Consider the following 19,979-nt stretch of genomic DNA (forward strand, 5'->3'; position numbering starts at 1 on the left):
GGAGAAATCCCAGATTTGTGGCAAGACAGAGGGTTTGTAAACCAGGAAGAGAAGCGAGGGCTGCCAAGCACGGACCGGCTTCCAGGGGATCAGCAGAGCTGCAGCTCCACGGACAAGATGAGGTCAATCGCTCCTTTCTCCAGGGTAATAAGTGACAGAGACAGAGGCGTGTGGGCCAATGGAGATTAAGATTAGAGGGAATGTCCTTAATAAATCCCCCAATGGGAAGCAGTTTTGCTTCTTCTGTCTCTTAGGGCACTAGACCAACCACTCACTGGGAAAACAAGTTTTGGTGCCAGAGCCTTCGGTGGGTTCCAAGGCTGCCTTTTCGGAGACAGGTACTTGAATGCTCCTGGGGTGGTTCTGGACCTACTCCACGAGTTTGGGGGGGGGTGTCTAAAGGGGATCAGGTGACAGAGATTCACAGGTCACTGGACCAGAATGTACCCCCTTTGCTGGGTCACTTTTCTCTTCCCTGATAGCTGGATATTCTCAGCCACAGGTTACTTTCTCTTTCAACTTAATTTATTCAAGCTATATTTTGAGAAAGTTGCTGGGAAGGGGAGGCCTTGTGAAATAGAAAAGCCGGTAAGGGGATAGGTGTCTGCTTTCTACCTCTAGGGGCCACGACAGGACTACGCTCCTCAAGCTTGCCCCCCATCCACTGGTCTGCTCCTTGCCCTGGACCCTTCCTTTCTCTTCCTTCTGCCCTGGCAATCCTGTTCCTTCTCAGCTAGCCAGCCCACTGGGGAGCAGTCAGATAAAATTATGGCTGAGGAAACTGTATACTGCTTGAGAAATGGAAATAACACACACTAAACCACTTTGGAAGACTTTACAATATGTCAGTGCCAGAGACCTTCAGAGATGGAAGTGAGCGCTGACTGCCTTTGCTGTACTCACAGTGGAGCGAACCATGCCACTCCCTCCTGAGAAAAGATGAATTTTACGTGCAGGTGGCCGTGTTTTGTACCACATGACCTGATGCCCTGGCTATTGCTGACTGGACAAGGAAGGGCACCTGTGCCAAGGGCAGATTTATAGGCTCTGTCAGCCCAACAAGCTGGGCTGGGGATAGAGCTTTGTGTAATAGGGCTGGTGACGACCAGTTGGACTAATTGCATTTTCTCTCTCTGGAGTTTCCACCTGAGACCTATTAGGAGAAGTTAGCTGGAACCAGAAGTGGAAAGATAAGCAGGGAAGCATGGGGGGACACGGGAGCTGACAGTGGAGAGGGCTCAGTGGACTCCTGGTGCTCAGAGGTGAGGCGGTGGGAGAGTGTTGAATCCTCATCAACCCTCTGGTTTCCACCCTGGGTGCTGGTCTCAGGATGCCCAGCCCAGACCCCTGGATGTCTGTCTTCTGCATTTCCATATGGACTCTCAGAAGAAGCCCCCTTTACAAGACAACCTCAGTGCATCTCTGTTATTTACCACCCACAGGATCTAATAAAGAATTCACCTGGCCTGGTTTACAGATGAGGGAGTGGAGGCGAGGAGACCATGGCTAGCTCCCCAGGTTACGGAATCAGAACTCGAGTCCACAAAGGAATCCAGACTCCTTACCTGGAAAGCCTGCTCTCAGATGATGGGGTTTCAGGACAGAGGTTTTTGTGGGAGGAGCGGGTTTCCAGTTAGAAGAGAAGGAGAGATGCTGAGTTTGTTGTTCAGACTTTGTGTCACATTGTTATAATTAAAAAGCAGTTTGTAAACAGTAACAGCTGAGTTCTAAATTGCCCCAGGGTCTGGGTCTGCCCTCTCCGTGGCTGCTCTTCAGGAGGTTTCTGGGAGCAGATGCAGCAGCTCTGCTGCTCTTGTCCGCCTCGCTTATTTCACCAACCTTCCCTAGGCTGTGTCCACAGGGAAAAGGGTTTAGGAATGAGTAGAAATCCACCCCCAAGGGCAGACTTACTCAGCTGTCCTTTGTTCTAAAGGCAACTCCAGGCAGGTTTGGGACTAATGTCTAAACTCCATGGAGACCTTGTTGTCTGTACCCTGACATTTAATGGAAAGAGGGCTTACAGGGAGCTCTCTTTATCCCATGAGAAATGCCGGCAAGAAAGGTCGTATTTGGAGAGGCTGTGGACCTAAGGAAAGAACCTTCAGGGCCAAGCTTTGTACTGGATGGAATAACTCTTGAAACAAGGTTTGTAGCTCACACTGTGCCTCCTCACAGGCCCATGGGTACAGTACGGATTGCAACTGTGGGAGCTGGTGTGATGGGACTCTCCACTGCTGTGTGCATTTCCAAACTAGTCCCGCGATGCTCCATTACAGTCATTTCAGAGCAGTTCACTCCCGAGACCACGAGTGATGTGGCAGCCGGAATGCTTATTCCTCCTGTTTATCCAGGTAAGAAAGAGATTTCTGCTCCTCTGTCAGATATGATATGGACGTTAGATAGAATGACGTTGGTGGAATTCTGTTGACAAAGACAGCTGGATGTTCACGTAAGTGTAATGTGCACTTTTGACATCTTGTTGGTTCATCTGTTAGGAAAGGCTCAGTTATGCAGCAAGACAGAAAGAAACTTCAAATCTTAGCAGCTTAAAAAGCAACGGTTTATTTCTTGCTCATGCTGTATGTTGATTGAGCATCAGCAAGGGTTCTGTTCATCACTCAGGGGTCTAAGCTGATGAAGCAGCCAGAGCCTTGAATGTGGTCAGTACCTGTAGCTGGGGATTGAGAGCTCTGAGGGGTCTTGCCTTAGCAATTAAAGGTTCATGGCCAGGAAGCAACATTCATCACTTCTGGTGACAGCTCATTGGCTAGTGCTAGTCACATGCTCCCACCCTTCAGAAGGAGGCCAGGAAGTGCAATTCTATAAGGCTCCCAGAAGGTAGACAGCCAGAGTATTTGGTAAACAGCACCAATGGCTACCACGTTGGTAACTGGTAACTCGAAGTCTTTCTACCGATACCAGTAGTGACCATCAAGTCAGAAAATACTTGTAATGGGACTAACATTATCCTCACTTCTAAGCCAGTTTAAAAACAATCAGTCAATATGTATTCAGGACTAAAAATGCATTGATTTTTTAAAAAAATTAATTAATTAGTTTATTTATTTATTTTTGGCTGCGTTGGGTCTTCGTTGCTGTATGTGGGCTTTCTCTAGTTGCCACCAGCGGGGGCTACTCTTCGTTGCATTGTGCAGGCTTCTCATTGCGGTGGCTTCTCTTGTTGCGGAGCACGGGCTCCAGGTGCCCAGGCTTCAGTAATTGTGGCACGTGGGCTCAGTAGTTGTGGGCCGAGGGCTCTAGAGTGCAGGCTCAGTAGTTGTGGCACGTGGGCTCAGTAGTTGTGGGTCGAGGGTTCTAGAGTGCAGTCTCAGTAGTTGTGGTGCACAGGCTTAGTTGCTCCATGGCATGTGGGATCTTCCCAGACCAGGGCTTGAACCTGTGTCCCCTGCATTGGCAGGCGGATTCTTAACCACTGCACCACCAGGGAAGTCCCAATGCATTGATTTTTAAAAACACTTCCACGCGTCCTTTCCATTCTATATTTGTCATACGAAATGGGAAGAGGAGGAAAAAGCATTAAATAGGAAACAAAATCACTTTGCAGCTAATGAAGTTTATACTCAGTGTCTTCACTTCCTCATTTCCACTCTCCTTTCTCCCCTTTAATTTTAGTTTTTATTTTTGTATCGAAGTTATACATGGACATAGTTTAAGCAGTCAAATGATTATGTTATTACAAAAAAACAGCAATCTGGACTTTGAAAATTGCCCTGCCCATTTAATCTGGAAACTCATGTCTCCAGTTCAAGATACAATCTCTGAGTTACCCAACTGCCGATTCCTCCCTCCTGCCGTCTCTGCCTTTCTGTCCAGAATTGCTGTTTTGCTGGGCTTCCTGGACGAGTCCTTCCATTGGCTCAATTTTTTCCCCTTCCTATTTCTATCTTTTTCTCTTTCTATTTTACTTTCTGGGAGATTTTCTCAATTTTTTCTTTTTGCCTTGCTGTTGGATTTATTATTTCTACCGTAGCATTTTTAATATTCCAAAGATCATTTTTATTCTCTGAATTTCCCTTTGTTATACTATTTGTGTTCTGTGGTTGCAATGTCTTATCTTTTTGAAGACACTAGTAATAGTTTTAAAAGTTTTTCCTCCCTGCATAGCTTCTGTTGTCTCCAAGTTGTGTTTTCTTTATTTGATGTGCTCATTTTTCATGTTACAGGTTTTCCTTGGCCATGTGGTCTGGTCATCTTTACCTGTCTGTTGACCTTTAAGAACAGGATCCTAAACAGCTGATGGGAGTTTCTGGGTCCTTGCGTAGGGCTTGTTGCCTTGAGGCTCACTGGAGTGAGATGGGAGTGCTGTTTGGTTGGAGAACCTCTGATGTCATTATATTTAAGTCTTTCTTCTTGGGCAAGTCATGTTTCCCAGAGAAGAGGCTTCCAGTCCCCTGGCTGGGGTGGGTGAAGGCCTGGCTGGCAGCATTCCAGGAGGGGGAGAAAAGGTCTGAGGTCTTAGCATGTGGTTTGCACATGTTTCCTTAACTCTCTTGTTTTCTCTAGGGTATTCCTGCCTTTGCCTGCACTTGGTGTTTTCCTAGTCCAGAGACACCCCCTGCTTCACCTAACAGAGGATAAACCCATTTTCGGCCAGGGTGGGGAGGGCAGTGGCCTCACTATTGCAGTCCAGGAACTTGGCTTTGTCAGCACCCGTGATGCTAATGTACCTCTTGGGAGCTGCCTTGCAGGAAACAAGCACAGGAGCCTGGTGTGTCTGCAGAATGCTAGTTCACACTGGACACCTTTCTTGTGACCAGAGTCCTTGTGTCCATCTCCCAGGCATCCCCTTGTATGCATCAGGCCCAGGTGAATAGTGAGAAGGCTGCCTGATAGTCATGGAATCATCTTCAAATAAGGAGGCTCACCTGAGAGTTCATTCAGGCCACTGAGGCCCAGCTCACCCTTTGGCTGGGTGATTGGGGCCCCTGGATCAGGGTCTTTCTCTCTGGTGCTGCTAGATAGACTTTGGTTTTCTCTCTGGGCTTCTTTCAGACCAGCCCCAGTGATGAAAATCTTCTGTGCCCATAAATGTCAATACCATATGGGGACCATACTGTCCCATGGGTTTGTTGTGAGGATTAAATGAGTTAATACATTTAGAACAGTGCCTGGACATAGTAAGTGCTATGTCAGCCCTTGCTATTGTTATTACTGCTACTCTGGCTACAGTTTTCTTTTACCAGCACTTGAACATGAATTAGGTCTCAGGCTTGGTTTACCCACTGTTGAACTGGAATTGTCTATTCTTTTGGGGGTGACTTTTGCAGTGTGTGAATAGCAGTCACTATTTTGTTTTTTAAGGTTTGGAGTGGGAACGGGGGTGTGCATTTCAATACAGCCTCGTACACTGCCTTAGATTGTTGGGGTGTAATCCATATGAGGTCTAACTTAGTTCTTTGCAGTTTATTATTTATTTCCTCCTTATTTTTAAACCAGTAGATCCAGTCTGCAATTTTGGGAGTGTTGAGTTCACAGGGGCATATGTTTGAAAACAACAGCACAGATCCACTACTAAAGAAATACTTATTGGCTCCTGAACAAGTGAATTGCTTTAAAACCTGCCACTGAAATGCTCTCATTCACCTGGAAGCAGGATGCCTCCAGGGGCTTTTCATCTCTACCTGAGCTCTAGGGACATCTCTCCAAGCAAAGCTGACCCAGTATCCTCTCTGCTCAGTTCCCCCATCTCCTCTGTTTCTCCGCCTATAGCAGCCCCTCAGGATTACAGTTCCCCAGTAATCCTGACCCTGGACTCTTTCTCGTGACCTTCCCACAGGGATCAGATGGCCAAATACTTCATCCACAGTTGGATTTGTCAGTGCTTCTGTGTCATGCTTGCTCTCTGTGCCTACACTGGACACTATTATTTTGGGGCTTGAACCCTGACCCGTATTTTCTCCCTGGCAGGCCTGGAACCCTTCCAGAGCTATGTCCAGATCCAATCTCCTGTACACAGGCAGGGATGCCTGAGGGATAGGGGGCACTGTTCCACAGGACTCTGACAGAGAGGTGTGGTCCCTGCACACCCCTGGTGACCCCAGGAATGCTACTCCAAGCTGGTCTATGATTCCATGGAATGGAGGGGAATGGAGGTAATGGCAGCCTTGGATGGGGCTGTAGGGAGCTCAGTTCCACAATGCAGGCCTTGTTTCCTTGTATCAGAAGGGTGAGCAACCTTGGCTTCCCACTGATGTTCAGTCTGTCCTTCGACCTGGTTGATCTGGGCCCCACAGATCTCCCCTTATCTCCTGCCATGTTTTCAGCCCTCAGGAAAGAGGCCCTGGGTTCTTTCTCCTATCATCTCGACTGTGTGGCCAGCTGGATGCCTCAGCCAGATTGGCTAACTTGGCTCAGATTGGTTATGGACCTTTCAAGGACCTCTGAAATATGCCTAGTGCCAAAGGCCAATACGCCCTTTCCAGCTGGCCCATATGTTAGATTTTTTCCCTCATCGGTTGATTTCCCCTCTGTTGATTAATAATTATATGAACCGACCCTGACAGCAAGTGTCAACATTCAAAACTCTGGTGGCTGACTGATCCTCCGCCACAATGTGGTACTTTATCTAAATGTTCCTCCCTGCCTCTTTAGTTTTTCCCAGTTTGTAGGAAGGAGCTTCTCTGAAGATAGTCATTGTCATTATTTTCCTTTCTGTTCTGCTGTGCTTTTCTCCACCATCACAGACACACCCATTCACAAGCAGAAGCAGTGGTTCAAAGAGACCTTTGATCACCTGTTTGCAATTGCCAATTCTGCAGAAGCTGAAGATGCTGGTGTTCTCCTGGTGTCTGGGTAAGGGAGGGAATCTGAAGTTATTTTAGAATTTAGAGTGATCTTAACAGACTTTAGAGTTCAACAGAAAATATTACTGAGTACCTGCTATGAGCAGAGTGCTGAACTAGATGTAGGAGGATTTGGAAGAACATTTTAGGCTTTACTCCAAAGAACTCAAGAAAGACAAGTTATAGCATTAGACTTTTAAACAATAAACAACCATTATAGTTTCTCATCACAAATGCTATTTTGAGTTTCCTCAGGGAATATGCAGTGATTTACAAATATGGCTAAAAAAATATATAGCAGGTAAACACTGAGTTTGGGTTCTATGGGGCTGATGGGGGCTGATGGAAAGCAAACAGGTGTGATTGATATGGGAATGGGTGCAGAGGCCCAAGGCACAGGCACATCTTTCTTATTTGGTGTCCATGGAGAATGAAGTGTTCCAAAAAAGCAACTATTATAGGTCACTAAAGTTACCTTTTAAAGTGCCATTTGGGAAAAAATATTTCTGAAATGGTTAGCAAGCTTCCTTTGATTTTTCACATCCAATTTCCGAAGAAATGCAAAATTAAATAAAAGAGTTTAAAATATTAAACATTTCTAACACAAACTGGCACTTAAAATATGACAATACCTTTCTATATCTTCTCAGACAGAAATCACTAACCATACTGTCACTTCTAAGTTACGACATAACACATACATTGTCTGTGTTATTCTATGTGATAACACAACTATGCCCTACAGCCTTCTGAAGAACAGAGGGATGTCTGCCCTTTACTAAGTTCTCAAAATCACTGCATCTTTTGTGCTGTTTAAAAAAAAAATGTCCTGTCTCCTCTTTTGAGTTCAGGCTGTCTGCTGGTGAACGTACCTGCATCAGGCAGATTTCTACTCTATTCCTCTTCTTGCTCTCCCTCACCATTACAAACACCAAACGCTATTGATATCACTAATTTCTCAAAGTCCCTACCCAAAGGAGCAGCTTTAATTCTCTACTTTCTGAAGATGGATTGAAACTGTAACTGTCTCCAGAGCCAGTTGATAAGCCACATAGAAACATCGTTGTCATTGATTTATGGTCACGCTTTGTTTTTGTCCAAACCCAGCACGACCCAGTCTAATTCACAAACATCTGCTCTCAGTAGTTTTTGGAAACAGTTGTGTCCAAGATTCAAATGTCCTTTCAAGAGCAAGACTTTGCCACTATTGAGGTTATTAAAAGGAATGTACTTTAAGCCATTCTAAAAAAGAGTTATTTATTTTCCTCATATGAATGATTTTTATCCCACTTGCTTCCAAAAAGTATTTGAATCAGTCAAGTGAAGATAAGGGCACAAATGTCCTATGCACCTTGGCATAAGTATAAACTTTATTCATCTATTTATTCCTTCAAAACAATTTACTCAGCATTCACCAGTATCAGGTAGTCTTCTAGGAATTAGGGAAATACAAATGAGCAACTTAGTACATATTGCTTGGCATATAGTAGATGCTCAATAAATATGTGTTGCGTGACTTTTTAGGAAAGACAGACATGGTCCTGCCCTCATGTAGCTTATGTTCTGTTGGGAATGTCCTAAATCTAATGAGTTACATATGAGACATGAGTCACCAAGGGAAGAGTACAGGGTGCTATGGAAGCATTTATCTGGAGAATAAACTTGTTCTGGTAAGTTATGAGAAACCACTCAGAAAAAAAGTGATGTTTCAGTGGAGACCATCCACATGAGTGTAGGTTAGTCTGCTGACCCTGTAGAGGTGAAGGGGACAGAGATAGGGTCCAGGGCAGAGGAGGCAGCATTCAGGGAGAAGCAATAGTACATGCATAGACCTGAATCTAGGGTGACTCTGGTGTGTTGGAGGGACTGAAAAACGCCTAGGGTAATGGAAAGCCATTGAGGGATTTACACAGTGAAGTAACTGATCATATGTGCATTTCAAAAACATTCTGTCTGCAGTGTGGAGAACAGATTTGTGGAAAGAGAGATGATGGTGGGATAGATTAGGTGTTGATAGTGGGCATAGAGAACAGATGGATTTGAGAAATGCTTATGAGGAGATTAGATGGGACTTGATAATTGATGGCATGTAGGGGATGAGAGAGGAGAGAAGGTCAAGGATGATTCTCTGGTTTCTGGAGTTAGCACCTGGGTGGATGGGGAAAGGGGGAGGGAAAGAGCGGTGGGCATGGGGTAAATGTCTGAGACATGGGGGTAGACTTCTCCAGTAGAGAGTAGGCAACATGGGTCTGGATCTGGTTTTGGAGCTCAGGAGAGAGAAGAGGAGATGTAGTCTTCTGAGTGTTTGGCCTATAGTATGATGGTGAAGACGGGGAAGAGGACAATCTAGCCCAGGGAGAGTGGGCAGCATGAAACAGCAAGAGGGCCTGTTGTAGAGACCTGCAGCAAACAACAGTTATACCTTCCACAGGAGCCGTATAGAATGAATTACTTAGAGATACAAATTCCAGTACATTAATTACCATAGCATTAGCAACCATGTATAGCACTCAAATGATTTCCCTTGCTACTTTAGAGCAGCCATGCTTTACAACATTTATTCCTATTGATGTAAAGAGCCCGATACTTATAAATCCAAACATATGCCTAGCAGCTATTGATAGCAAAGTTATAGGCTTCTTGTTAACAACTAATATCTTTCTAGCCTCATCAGCCCCAGCCATGACTGAACGATAACAGGGCTTGTCCTGACAACCTGGCTTCTCTTATCAAGAATGTAACGTGATAATCTACAACTTAATTCATAATTTGCAGCCCTGTCTCCTGCACCACCACCGTTGCTTCTTCTAACTTATTTTGTTCAGAATTGAGGCCAACCGTTAAACTTTTGATGGTTTACTTACGCTTTATGTAAAGCATTATGCAAAACAGAAAAATCTTTCCTCAAAAATGCATCATCATAAGTAAATAAAGAAAATCTGGGCAAGAGCTTTTTAGAAAAAGAGAGTTAAGTTCAATCTTTAAAAGGCACACAACTTTTAAAATGTCTTATTCCAATGCCGCACGCCCCACCCCCGCCATGAACATTTTAAATTTAGCTACTGAGTTATCTGAACCTGAGAGAATTGAAGAATAATTTCTTTCTCTGTATGGGTATAAGAAATGTGTTTTAAAAATGCTTTAGAGAATGTAACATGGAGTTCACTAGAAATTTCTTAGAACTTCAGGAAATTTTTCCACTTACTGTGTTTGAGTTGGCAGATATTTCGGAGCATTCCTACTGAGGAAGTGCCATTCTGGGCTGATGTGGTGCTGGGATTTCGAAAGATGACTGAGGATGAGCTGAAGAAATTCCCCCAACATGTGTTCGGTCAGGCTTTTACTACACTCAAATGTGAAGGCCCTGCCTACCTCCCGTGGTTGGAGAAAAGGTCAGTTGAAGTGGCTCTTTGCTGCTTTCTTTGTCTGTCACACCCATAAATAACTTCGTAGCTTCTCTGTGGCTCCTCAGAGCTCTTGTACACTGTGTCTTGCTGTTCATTAATGGCTAGGGCTTTGTACAACATTCTGAAGACACTGTGTCACAAGGAGTGAGTCACACCCAAGTTAGTAACACATCCATCTTCTGCTTCACTGTGCACCTTGATGCACGATTTGGTCCCTCTCTCCCCACCAGTAAGACCCCCTCGTTGAAACAGTATCTTACTTTGCTCATCCGTAAACTGAGATGTTTGGAGAATATGCTTCCAGCTGTAAAATGATATGATTTACTCTAGTTCTTTCGAGAATCTTAGGCTTATTATAAGTTATTTTTGAATTTTTTTCTCATTAGTGAAAAAGAAAATAACCCCATTATTTTATTTTGTTATGAGCAAGAACTTTAAAAGTGAGGGCTTATCTAAATTAGGTAATTGCTTCCTTACCAAGTTCAGCCCCAAATTTCATGAACTTGCATTTTGGCTTGGTTTTCAGGACTTTCTGTTTCCAGTTGGTTAGGAAACACATCAAGGGTATTTTTATTTAAGACATATCAATAAATCTCTCCTTAGTTTCATCTTGAAATTGCAAGCATGTTGAAGGTTGTGAAACTTTGGCCCTTTCAATCCCCAAGTCTGTATATTTGGTAGATGAATAGGAACAATGCAAATTATCAGGTAAAAGTTGGAAAAGTGACTTCAGGTAAGCAGTGGCAGCAATGGCTTGGTCCCAGATGTAGGAGATAAGAGAATTAATTGGAATAATTAATTAATTCCACAATTATTCGTTGAACTTCTATGTATACCTAGCACTGTGCTAGAAGCTAGTCAAAAATGAAGGATAAAATATGATCAATTTTCTTAAGGAATTCATAGTCTATTTGGGGATGATGGTGTATATATGTGTGTGCACATTGATATACATGTTAATTAACAGTAACACATGTGATGAGGGTTAAATACAAATTTATGAAGGTGGATTGGGAGTGCAGAGGAAGGAACCTAAGTCTGTTAGGCACATGCTGGGAGCACCATGATATATTTTTGTAGCTTTATAAGTGCTCTTTTCACTTTTATCTCTTAGCAATTTATATGGGACTTTTTTCTTCTTAAAGTGCCAGTTTCATAAAACCTACACTTTTGTGCCTTGTCGCTGGCCCATAAACCCCTGTTTGTATGCTAAATTTAAACCACTGTATATCAGCTGATAAATGAACATTTGAGCCATCGTGTGATGGAGTTACCCATCAGCCAACATTCCAGTTTCAGGGCATCACCATCTTTTCTGAGTGGCAAGGTTGTGTGGTGTTGCATTTTTGTCTTTATATTATAAAAATGCCTGGAAAAAGAACATTGGAATTGCTAATGCTATTGATATGTAGTTGAGGTATTGTATATCTTAATAAAATTCAGATAAGGGGAAATTATTAGGCAAGCCATAAGTGGCAGAGCTCTGCTGTAAATATATACATATTTATTTTGGGCTACCCTCAGCCAGTTTCACATGAGAACATATATTACCTGAACAATTTGTTCAAGTATCACCTTCTAGAAAACAGGCCCCTTATTTCCATAATAACCTTATTTTCGAGCCTAATCTCTAATTGTGGGATGAAGGCCTGGGAAAAGTCTTGATTTTCTCTCATTAGTTGGAAGCCTGCTGTCAGCGTTTTACTTTACTTAAAATAACCCTGAGCGAGTGGTACTTTGTGCCAGTGGGAGCCACCTCCCGAGTGCAGCACCATCGGGCCTGGTGACCAGCCAGCTGGAGTCGTGCCTTGGGGCATGCTGCTTCCTGTCTGTTTTTAGGTGACAGAGTCAAGGACAAGAGGTCTGAGGGGCTGCTCTTGTCCCCATAGAGTCCCGGGGAGGACTTTTTAGGTCCATTTGTTTGATATACGTGTCCACCATGACAGTGGGTGGGGACATGTGTGCCTCAGACAGACAGTACACACAGTACACACTGTTGCAGGGAAGCCACGAGGAGACCCTCGTCCTAGCTGTCCCACCCCCGCCCCACCTCCTGCTTTGGTATCCCATAGGTCCCTGATACTTCATGCTTCCTCTTAACCCCCAGTGAGGGGCCTGCACAGACAGTGTACAGGGGCCTCCTCTCTGTAAGATTGGTCAGCCCCCCTTCCCTCAGGCCCTGGCACCTGACCAGAAGGCCAATGTGGGGGAGGAAGAGGGTCACCCGTTCCCTTTACTTCTGAGGAAGGCTTTGTAGGGCTGGGACTCCTTTAAGCCCAAGGCAACCCTCTCAGAGCAAGGACTTCAGGCCAGGTGGGAGGCCAGGCAGCATGGTGGTGAGAGCGTGGGACCCCTGGGGCTCCCTCTGTAGGCTGCCACCCACTTTCCACCTCGGATGACCCAGCTGGGGAGCCATACAATCCCTGCTTGTTCCTCACACCCAGGGTCTGTTATGTTGCCTCCTACGCCCCTTCTACACAATGTGAGTGTTCAGCCTGCAGCGTTCTGACTCAAAAACAGGCATTTTACTTAGCAAGCCGCATAACAATGCCTTCAATTTAAGCTCTATCCTTCTGAAATAATATTAATTTCCAGGAAAGAAAAAAAAAGTTTATAACCACAAAGTAGATCGTTAGCATTTTTCAAAGAACAGAAGGAATCATCCGCTTCTCAAAAAAAAAAAAAAAAAAATCCAATAATACCCAGAACCAACAAATAAACAAAACCCCCTGAGGTTTAATCAGCCATGCAGATCATGTTTTATATCTTTGGCCAGTGGATTTATATTCTGCTGCTTCGTCCTTGCCCTTCCAGGAAATGAATCACAGAGGCAATAAGTCAACTGAGCCTGTCTCTTCACCAGGCATCCCACCTAAATAAATCATCCCGGCTGAAGCAGGATGGTCCTGCCTTGGGAGACATTCAGAAAGCGGCGTGCCCCATTTTGGTGCTGGGGGCCCTGTAACGTTGGTGCGTTGCCTTCTTTCCAGCAGGCCACGCCTTATTCTGTGGCCCTGATAAGGGCCCTGCACTGAGCACAGCACTAACCACACTGAGCTTCTCTCCCTGCACTTTCCTTCCCACTCATCTAATGAGTCCTCTCTGTTACTTTCCCTGCAGGTCCCAGACTCTTGTCTCCTATAGCTTCTGTTCTCCTACTTGGCCTGACTCACAGCAGTGCCTATGCCACTCCCTCGACTGGACAGAAATATGGATTGTACATCAGGCATGTGACAGGTCATCCCTGCCTAACAAATGTCCAGCTTGCAAAGGTCCCTTCCTGTGCACAGTAGACCCCTGCTCCCCCATGCCCAACACACCCCGTGCCCACCAGAGCACAGCCTTCCTTTTCCAGGTCCCTAGAGAGTTCCTCCTACTCCCAGCATTGGCCCCTGGCCCTTAACCAGAGGAGCCATGGGCAAAAGTTGGCCTTAGACACAGCTCTAATATGAACACCCCACTTTCTTCCTGGTTACACAAGGATGAGGCAGGAGGGCACCAGCCAGGAAAGTGGAAAATGATGGTGGTTTTTTTTTTTTTCAATTTATTTATTTATTTATTTTTGGCTGTATTGGGTCTTCGTTGCTGCGCCTGGGCTTTCTCTAGTTGTGGCGAGTGGGGGCTACTCTTCGTTGTGGTGTGCGGGCTTCTCATTGCGGTGGCTTCTCTTGCTGCAGAGCACGGGCTGTAGGCGCACAGTCTTCAGTAGTTGTGGCTCGCGGGCTCTAGAGCACAGGCTCAGTAGTTGTGATGCATGGGCTTAGCTGCTCCGCAGCACGTGGGATCTTCCTGGACCAGGGCTCGAACCCATGTTCCCTGCATTGGCAGGCAGATTTTTAACCACTGCACCACCAGGGAAGTCCTATTTTTTCTGAGGGTGGCAACAAGTTTAGTAGGGAATAGATGGAGGCTGGCTGTGGTGCAATGGCCTTGGGGGCTTCCACTGGGGCTCCAATTGCTGCCCTAAGGCAGTGGAAGAGGGGAACCCCACCTGCTGGACTAAGGGTACACGGCTGCTCCCCTCTGGACCACTCTGCCCATAGAAACCCCAGGCCTCATCCACACCTCCTCCCAAAAGGGAACAGAAGCTGTTCCGTGACTGAACAGGGCTTAGACCGATTAATATAAGTTCGTGCAGTGGACAAGGCAGAGATGGATCTTCTGAGAAGTGGGAAATAGAATGCAGTTTATTTTATTAGAACATGCATTGCAGCAGAATGAGTGAGCAGTATGGTCATCAGATGAGGTTAAAATTATCAGGTTAAAATTTTATGGCGAGAGAGACAGAGAGAGACAGAGAGAGAGAGATTTAGTTGCTTTGTAAACCTAAAATGCATTTTAAAAATTCTAACTATGATATTTTAAGTATAGCTACATTAAGTGTCACTAGGAATAAACAGTGGATTTTCCCCCTGAATCTATATGCATAGCATTATTTGCCAACTGAGATTTTCAGTTAGTTTTCTTCTCTTTCTCCTTTTCTTCAGACAAATGGACTAAAAATTGTTAATTTTCTGATTGCTGTTAATAAAATACCCTGCTTCAGGTTTGAAGCAAGGATGCCAATGTGGTACCACTCTCTATCTTTTAGGGTTCTCTAGAGAAACAGAACCAATAGAAAAAAAAATATATATATATAAAGAGATTTAATATAAGGAATTGGTTCACACAATTATGGAGGCTGACATGTCCTAGGATCTGCACGGTGAGCTGGCAAGCTGGAGACCTAGGAGAGCCAAGGCTGTAATTCCAGTCTGAAGGCTGGCAAACTTCAGACCCAGGAAGAGCGAATGTTTTAGTCTGAGTCTGAAGACAGGAAAAAGCTGATATCCTAATTTGAAGGCAGTCTTGCAGGAGGAAGGTCAGCCTTTTTGTTCTGTTCAGGCCTTCAACCAGTTGGATGAGACCCACGTGAAGGAGGGCAATCTACTTTACTCAGTCTACCAATTTATGTGTTCACTGCATCCAAAAATTCCCTCACAGAAACACCCAGAAGAATGTTTGGCTAAATATCTGGGTACCCCATGGCCCAGTCAAGCCAAAACATAGAGTTAATCATCATATACCCAAACTAGGATTTCATATTGTCTTCAGTATTGGCCAACACTCATGTCAAGTCCACTAGGTTTTGGGCATTGAGCTGGGTCATAGGTGTAGTGAGAAGCATAAGACGTAGTCTCTCCCTTTGAGAAATTTATAATTTATTGACATCAGTCCCCTAGAATTTGTTGTGCTCACGTCTTGTGAAGCACTGTCATGCCTATTATTTCACTTGAACTTCACAGCTGTCTCTGAAGCAGGCAAGGGAGGTGTCATCCCCATAACACAGATGAGGAAACTGAGGGTCAGAGACAAGAGGTGAGTTGGCCAAGACCTCAAAGCTAAGCTAATGTGAGGCAACTGGGACCTAAACCCATGCTTTCCAATTCTACATCCACCTCTCATTTGGAACTTACTTCATTCTGCCAAGTATTTACACTCTGTCTCCCAACTCCTTTGTCAATCCTGAGGAAGGGCACTTTGCCTCTAAGCAGTACCTTGCACACAGGCATTCAACCTGCACCCTGGTGTAGAGAGCTGCCAATAGTCTTTTTCTCATATTACGTCTCCTATATTCTACAAGTGACCTATGAATAAGATGATAGGACCTGGAGTTATTGTTTAATAGGTACATAGTTTCATTTTGCAAGGTGAAAAAGTTCTGGAGTTGGATGATGATGGTGGTTGCACAACAATGTGAATGTATTAAACTTAATGCCATTGAACTGTACACTTAAAAATGGTCAAAATGGTGAATTTTGTGTTATGCGTATTTTACTACTATTAAAAAATAAGATTACAGAACTTGGATAAACCATTTCTTTTCATTCTTGATGTACTTGGTCCAAAAAATCATTAGCAACCACGACTGTTATTTAGTCCGTCAGCTGCAAATATTTTGTGTCCCTCTTATGCTAGCATCCCTGTGGTAGACATAAGGAGGAGTGCATGTGAGCCCTGTCCCAACCATCTGGTTAGGGAGAACAGAGTAGTACACAGGAACATGCAAGAGTTAATTAACAACATGAGACAGAACGTCCAAGGCAGTAAATTTTTTTCTTTTTTTTTTTTTGCAGTACGCGGGCCTCTCACTGTTGTGACCTCTCCCGCTGCGGAGCACAGGCTCCGGACACGCAGACTCAGTGGCCATGGCTCACGGGCCCCGCCGCTCTGCGGCACGTGGGATCCTCCCGGACCGGGGCACGAACCCGCGTCCCCTGCATCGGCAGGCGGACTCTCAACCACTGCGCCACCAGGGAGGACGCCAAGGCAGTAAATTTAAGCGTTAAATAAATGGCATGAACAAAAAGTGCTTGGGGTTTTTAAAATACCAGGTTAACCTGGTATTTATTTAGCATCTAGAATGATATAGGAACTCCATTGAACATAAAAAGGATGAAGCAGGTAGTCTGCATTGAGTTTTTGAAATAGGTATTTATTTAGTTAGGTTCAACTTTAGGAATCCCTGGTTTCCAAGGATGTGAGGCAGTCAGCTAGAATTTGGCCTGCTTGGGCCCTGGAAGCTCTGGAGGTATTTGATCATTCGACGGTCTCCTCAGTTTTGTTTCCGAGTTCCTGTTCATCACTTCTGTAAGGGGTTGAGCAGGAAACTGCTATGGCTCACTTCATGGTCTCTCATTCTCCCCAGGCTAAAAGGAAGCGGGGGCCTGATACTCACCCGACGAATAGAAGACCTGTGGGAGCTTCACCAGTCCTTCGACATTGTGGTCAACTGTTCAGGCCTTGGAAGCAGGCAGCTTGCAGGAGACCTGAAGATTTTCCCAGTGAGGGGTCAAGTGCTCAAAGTGCAGGCTCCCTGGGTGAAGCATTTTATCCGAGATGGGAGTGGGCTGACATACATTTACCCAGGTATATCCAATGTAACCCTGGGTGGAACTAGGCAAAAAGGAGACTGGAATCTGTCCCCAGATGCAGAAATTAGCAAAGGGATTCTTTCCCGATGCTGTGCCCTCGAGCCCTCTCTCCATGGAGCCTGTGACATAAGGGAGAAGGTGGGCTTGAGGCCCTCCAGGCCAGGTGTGCGGCTGGAGAAAGAGCTCTTAGCCCAGGGCAGCCGGAGGCTGCCTGTGGTCCATCACTACGGCCATGGTAGTGGGGGTATAGCCATGCACTGGGGCACTGCTCTGGAGGCTGCCAGGCTGGTGAGCGAGTGTGCCCAAGCCCTCAGAACCCCTGCTCCCAAATCAAAGCTGTAGGCATGAAAAGACAGCAAATGGCCCCAGAAACTATTAATCAAAATATAATTTAAGTACCAGAAGAGATTCAAATAACTTTTCCATTGAATGAAAGTTTAATTGGACATGGCTTTGCTTTCAAAATTAGAAATGATGCAATATGTATCAGTAGACTTAAGATTAGTACTAATCTAACTTAGTACTAAAGTCTAGTACTAATGACATAGGGCATAAAGCTCTATTTTTGTCAAAAAATACTTGCTATAAAGTAAGATTTCTTTTAGATCTTGTGTCCAAGGATCTATGCCAATTCACATGGTTGCAGGGATTTTTTTTGGCTCATAAATCCACAGGAGGAGTTAATGTATGGAAAACACTTAACTCACTGTCGGTTGCAGAGCTGCCCATGATGCTCATAGGTTGCAGTCAAGTGAACACTATAATCCTTTAAAATTACACAGTGATATACAATTCAGGCTTATTCCATTTAGTGGAAGACAAAGCATGATTCCTGCTAGTGCTAGTGGCAACCTCTACTTCCTCTCAGCTGGTACTGATGGTAGAACGTAGGGATGATGTTGCCTACAGGTGTGGCATTAACTCAATTGCAGTCTCAGGTCAATCACCTAAGGGGTGTACTTTCCACTACCACAAATGATTGAGAGCTGGTTTGTTGGACGGTTGACTTTGCCTGAGCATTTTTGAAGATTGAATAGTATGTGCAGCCAAAGGGCTAATTTGCTAATTAAAATGGAACAATCACTCAATAAAATATAAACAAAGTTTTCTGCAAGTTGTTAAAAGGTACTGGGGAGGAGTGGAAATGTATCTAATGATAAAATGAGTTTGGGAATTGCTGAATAAATAAATCTAATCTGGATTCTTGACTTGGTCTTTAATCTGTTCATGTGTATTGTGAATTCTTAGGAGGGTTTTTGGCTGAGTGAATGGTAAAGGAGATGCTATTCATTGAGGTAAAGGAGCTTGGGAGAAATATATGTAATTTTTTTTTATGAGAATAGTCTGTTCTATTTGACATTTTCTAGCACTGGAGAATTTCTAAGTTTGAATATTTCTAATTTAAATATAGGCCTAAATAGTAGGCCTTAATAAGATGTAATGTGTATGGTTTTTATGTTATAGTTATCGGGACTTCCCTGGTGGTTCATTGGTTAAGACTCCATGCTTCCACTGCACGGGGCAGAGGTTCAATCCCTGCTTGGGGAACTAAGATCCCCCATGCCTTGTGGTGTGGCAAAAAAAAAGTACAGCTATCATTGAAAAAGTGAATGAAAAAATATACATGAGGGTCAAAGAAAAGAAATATGTGTAATTCAAATTTTAATTTTTGGGGGATATGGCTTATGTTTAGTGATGATAAGTTCTATTTTAGACATCCTGGGGGGAGATGTGGAACTGGCAAAGAGAATGGGAAAGAGAAAGCCCCCAGCACAGCTCCATTCTTGCTGTTTTGTTCGTTGAGCTTTTGCATATGATTTTTTTTAAACATCTTTATTGGAGTATAATTGCTTTACAATGGTGTGTTAGTTTCTGCTTTATAACAAAGTGAATCAGCTATACATATACATGCATCCCCATATCTCTTCCCTCTTGCGTCTCCCTCCCACTGTCCCTATTGCATACGATTTTGTTTGCAGAGAATGTTGTGCTGGGAGAGAGAAAGATGGAAAGAGCGGACGTGCATGCCAGTGTACTGAAGGACCTTAATCATCCCTTGCAGTATTAAAGTTCCCAAGTTAAATCGTGTGGATTCTTTTCTATGGATTTCCACCAGGGGGTGGTGGTGTATCAAATTCAGATAAATTGGTACATTGGAAAATTTAGAAATGGTTAGAAATAAAAATTGGATACCAGGAGTGTGGAGTATGTGGGTGATTCTTTTGAGGTTTTGGAGTTTATATGCCCCAATGCAATTGTTTTGAATTCTGTTTAAAGTATTTGAGAAATGTACAAGCTCTGATAGACTGAAAATACACACATCCATCCACACACTCACACATGCACTCACTACATATGACCTGTGAGAAATAATATGTTATGACAAATGGCATTTTGAAGAGGGGGAATACATCTTTTAATGGTTAAAAATGAAAATTTTCAGAATAGGTGTATTTCAGTCATTGTTACAGCAGTTTTAAGTGTACTCGGTTGTTCCTTATGCCCACAGTTTAGATCCTGCAGCATTTTCATTTCCTGTACGTAGGTTCATACTCTGACTATTGCCTATTTGCAATGGTCTAAGCAATTACTCTAGTTTAATTTAACTCTGCATTTTATACAAGACTGAAAGATTAGAGGTTTCTTGGGAAAGTGGTCATGGGGGCATGCCCTGATTTCATTTTTACTAATTGATAAATATTTGCTCCTTCTCTTAAAGGTTTATTCATTTCGATCAGTACCTGCCAACCTGGGTTGCACATTAAAGTCACCGGGGAAGTTTGAAAAACTAATCATTCCCAGCCCTGCTCTAGTAAATTAGCATTTGTTGGGGGTTGGATGGGGCCCCGGCAACA

The 19,979-nt window shown here is 44.1% G+C and overlaps 1 protein-coding gene across 1 annotated transcript; it reads left to right on the forward strand.

Annotated features, from left to right (window-relative positions):
* The first annotated feature begins 259 nt into the window (after positions 1–259).
* Positions 260–18,344, forward strand: DDO (D-aspartate oxidase). The gene is made up of 5 exons (XM_032651259.1): positions 260–338; positions 2,176–2,351; positions 6,705–6,813; positions 10,019–10,195; positions 16,899–18,344. The coding sequence occupies exons 2-5, from the start codon at positions 2,180–2,182 to the stop codon at positions 17,464–17,466; spliced, it is 1,026 nt and encodes a 341-aa protein (XP_032507150.1). The 5' UTR covers positions 260–338; positions 2,176–2,179; the 3' UTR covers positions 17,467–18,344.
* Positions 18,345–19,979: the final 1,635 nt, after the last annotated feature.

The sequence above is a fragment of the Phocoena sinus genome, chromosome 12 (genome assembly GCF_008692025.1).
Source record: "Phocoena sinus isolate mPhoSin1 chromosome 12, mPhoSin1.pri, whole genome shotgun sequence".
Classification (NCBI taxonomy): Eukaryota; Metazoa; Chordata; class Mammalia; order Artiodactyla; family Phocoenidae; genus Phocoena; species Phocoena sinus.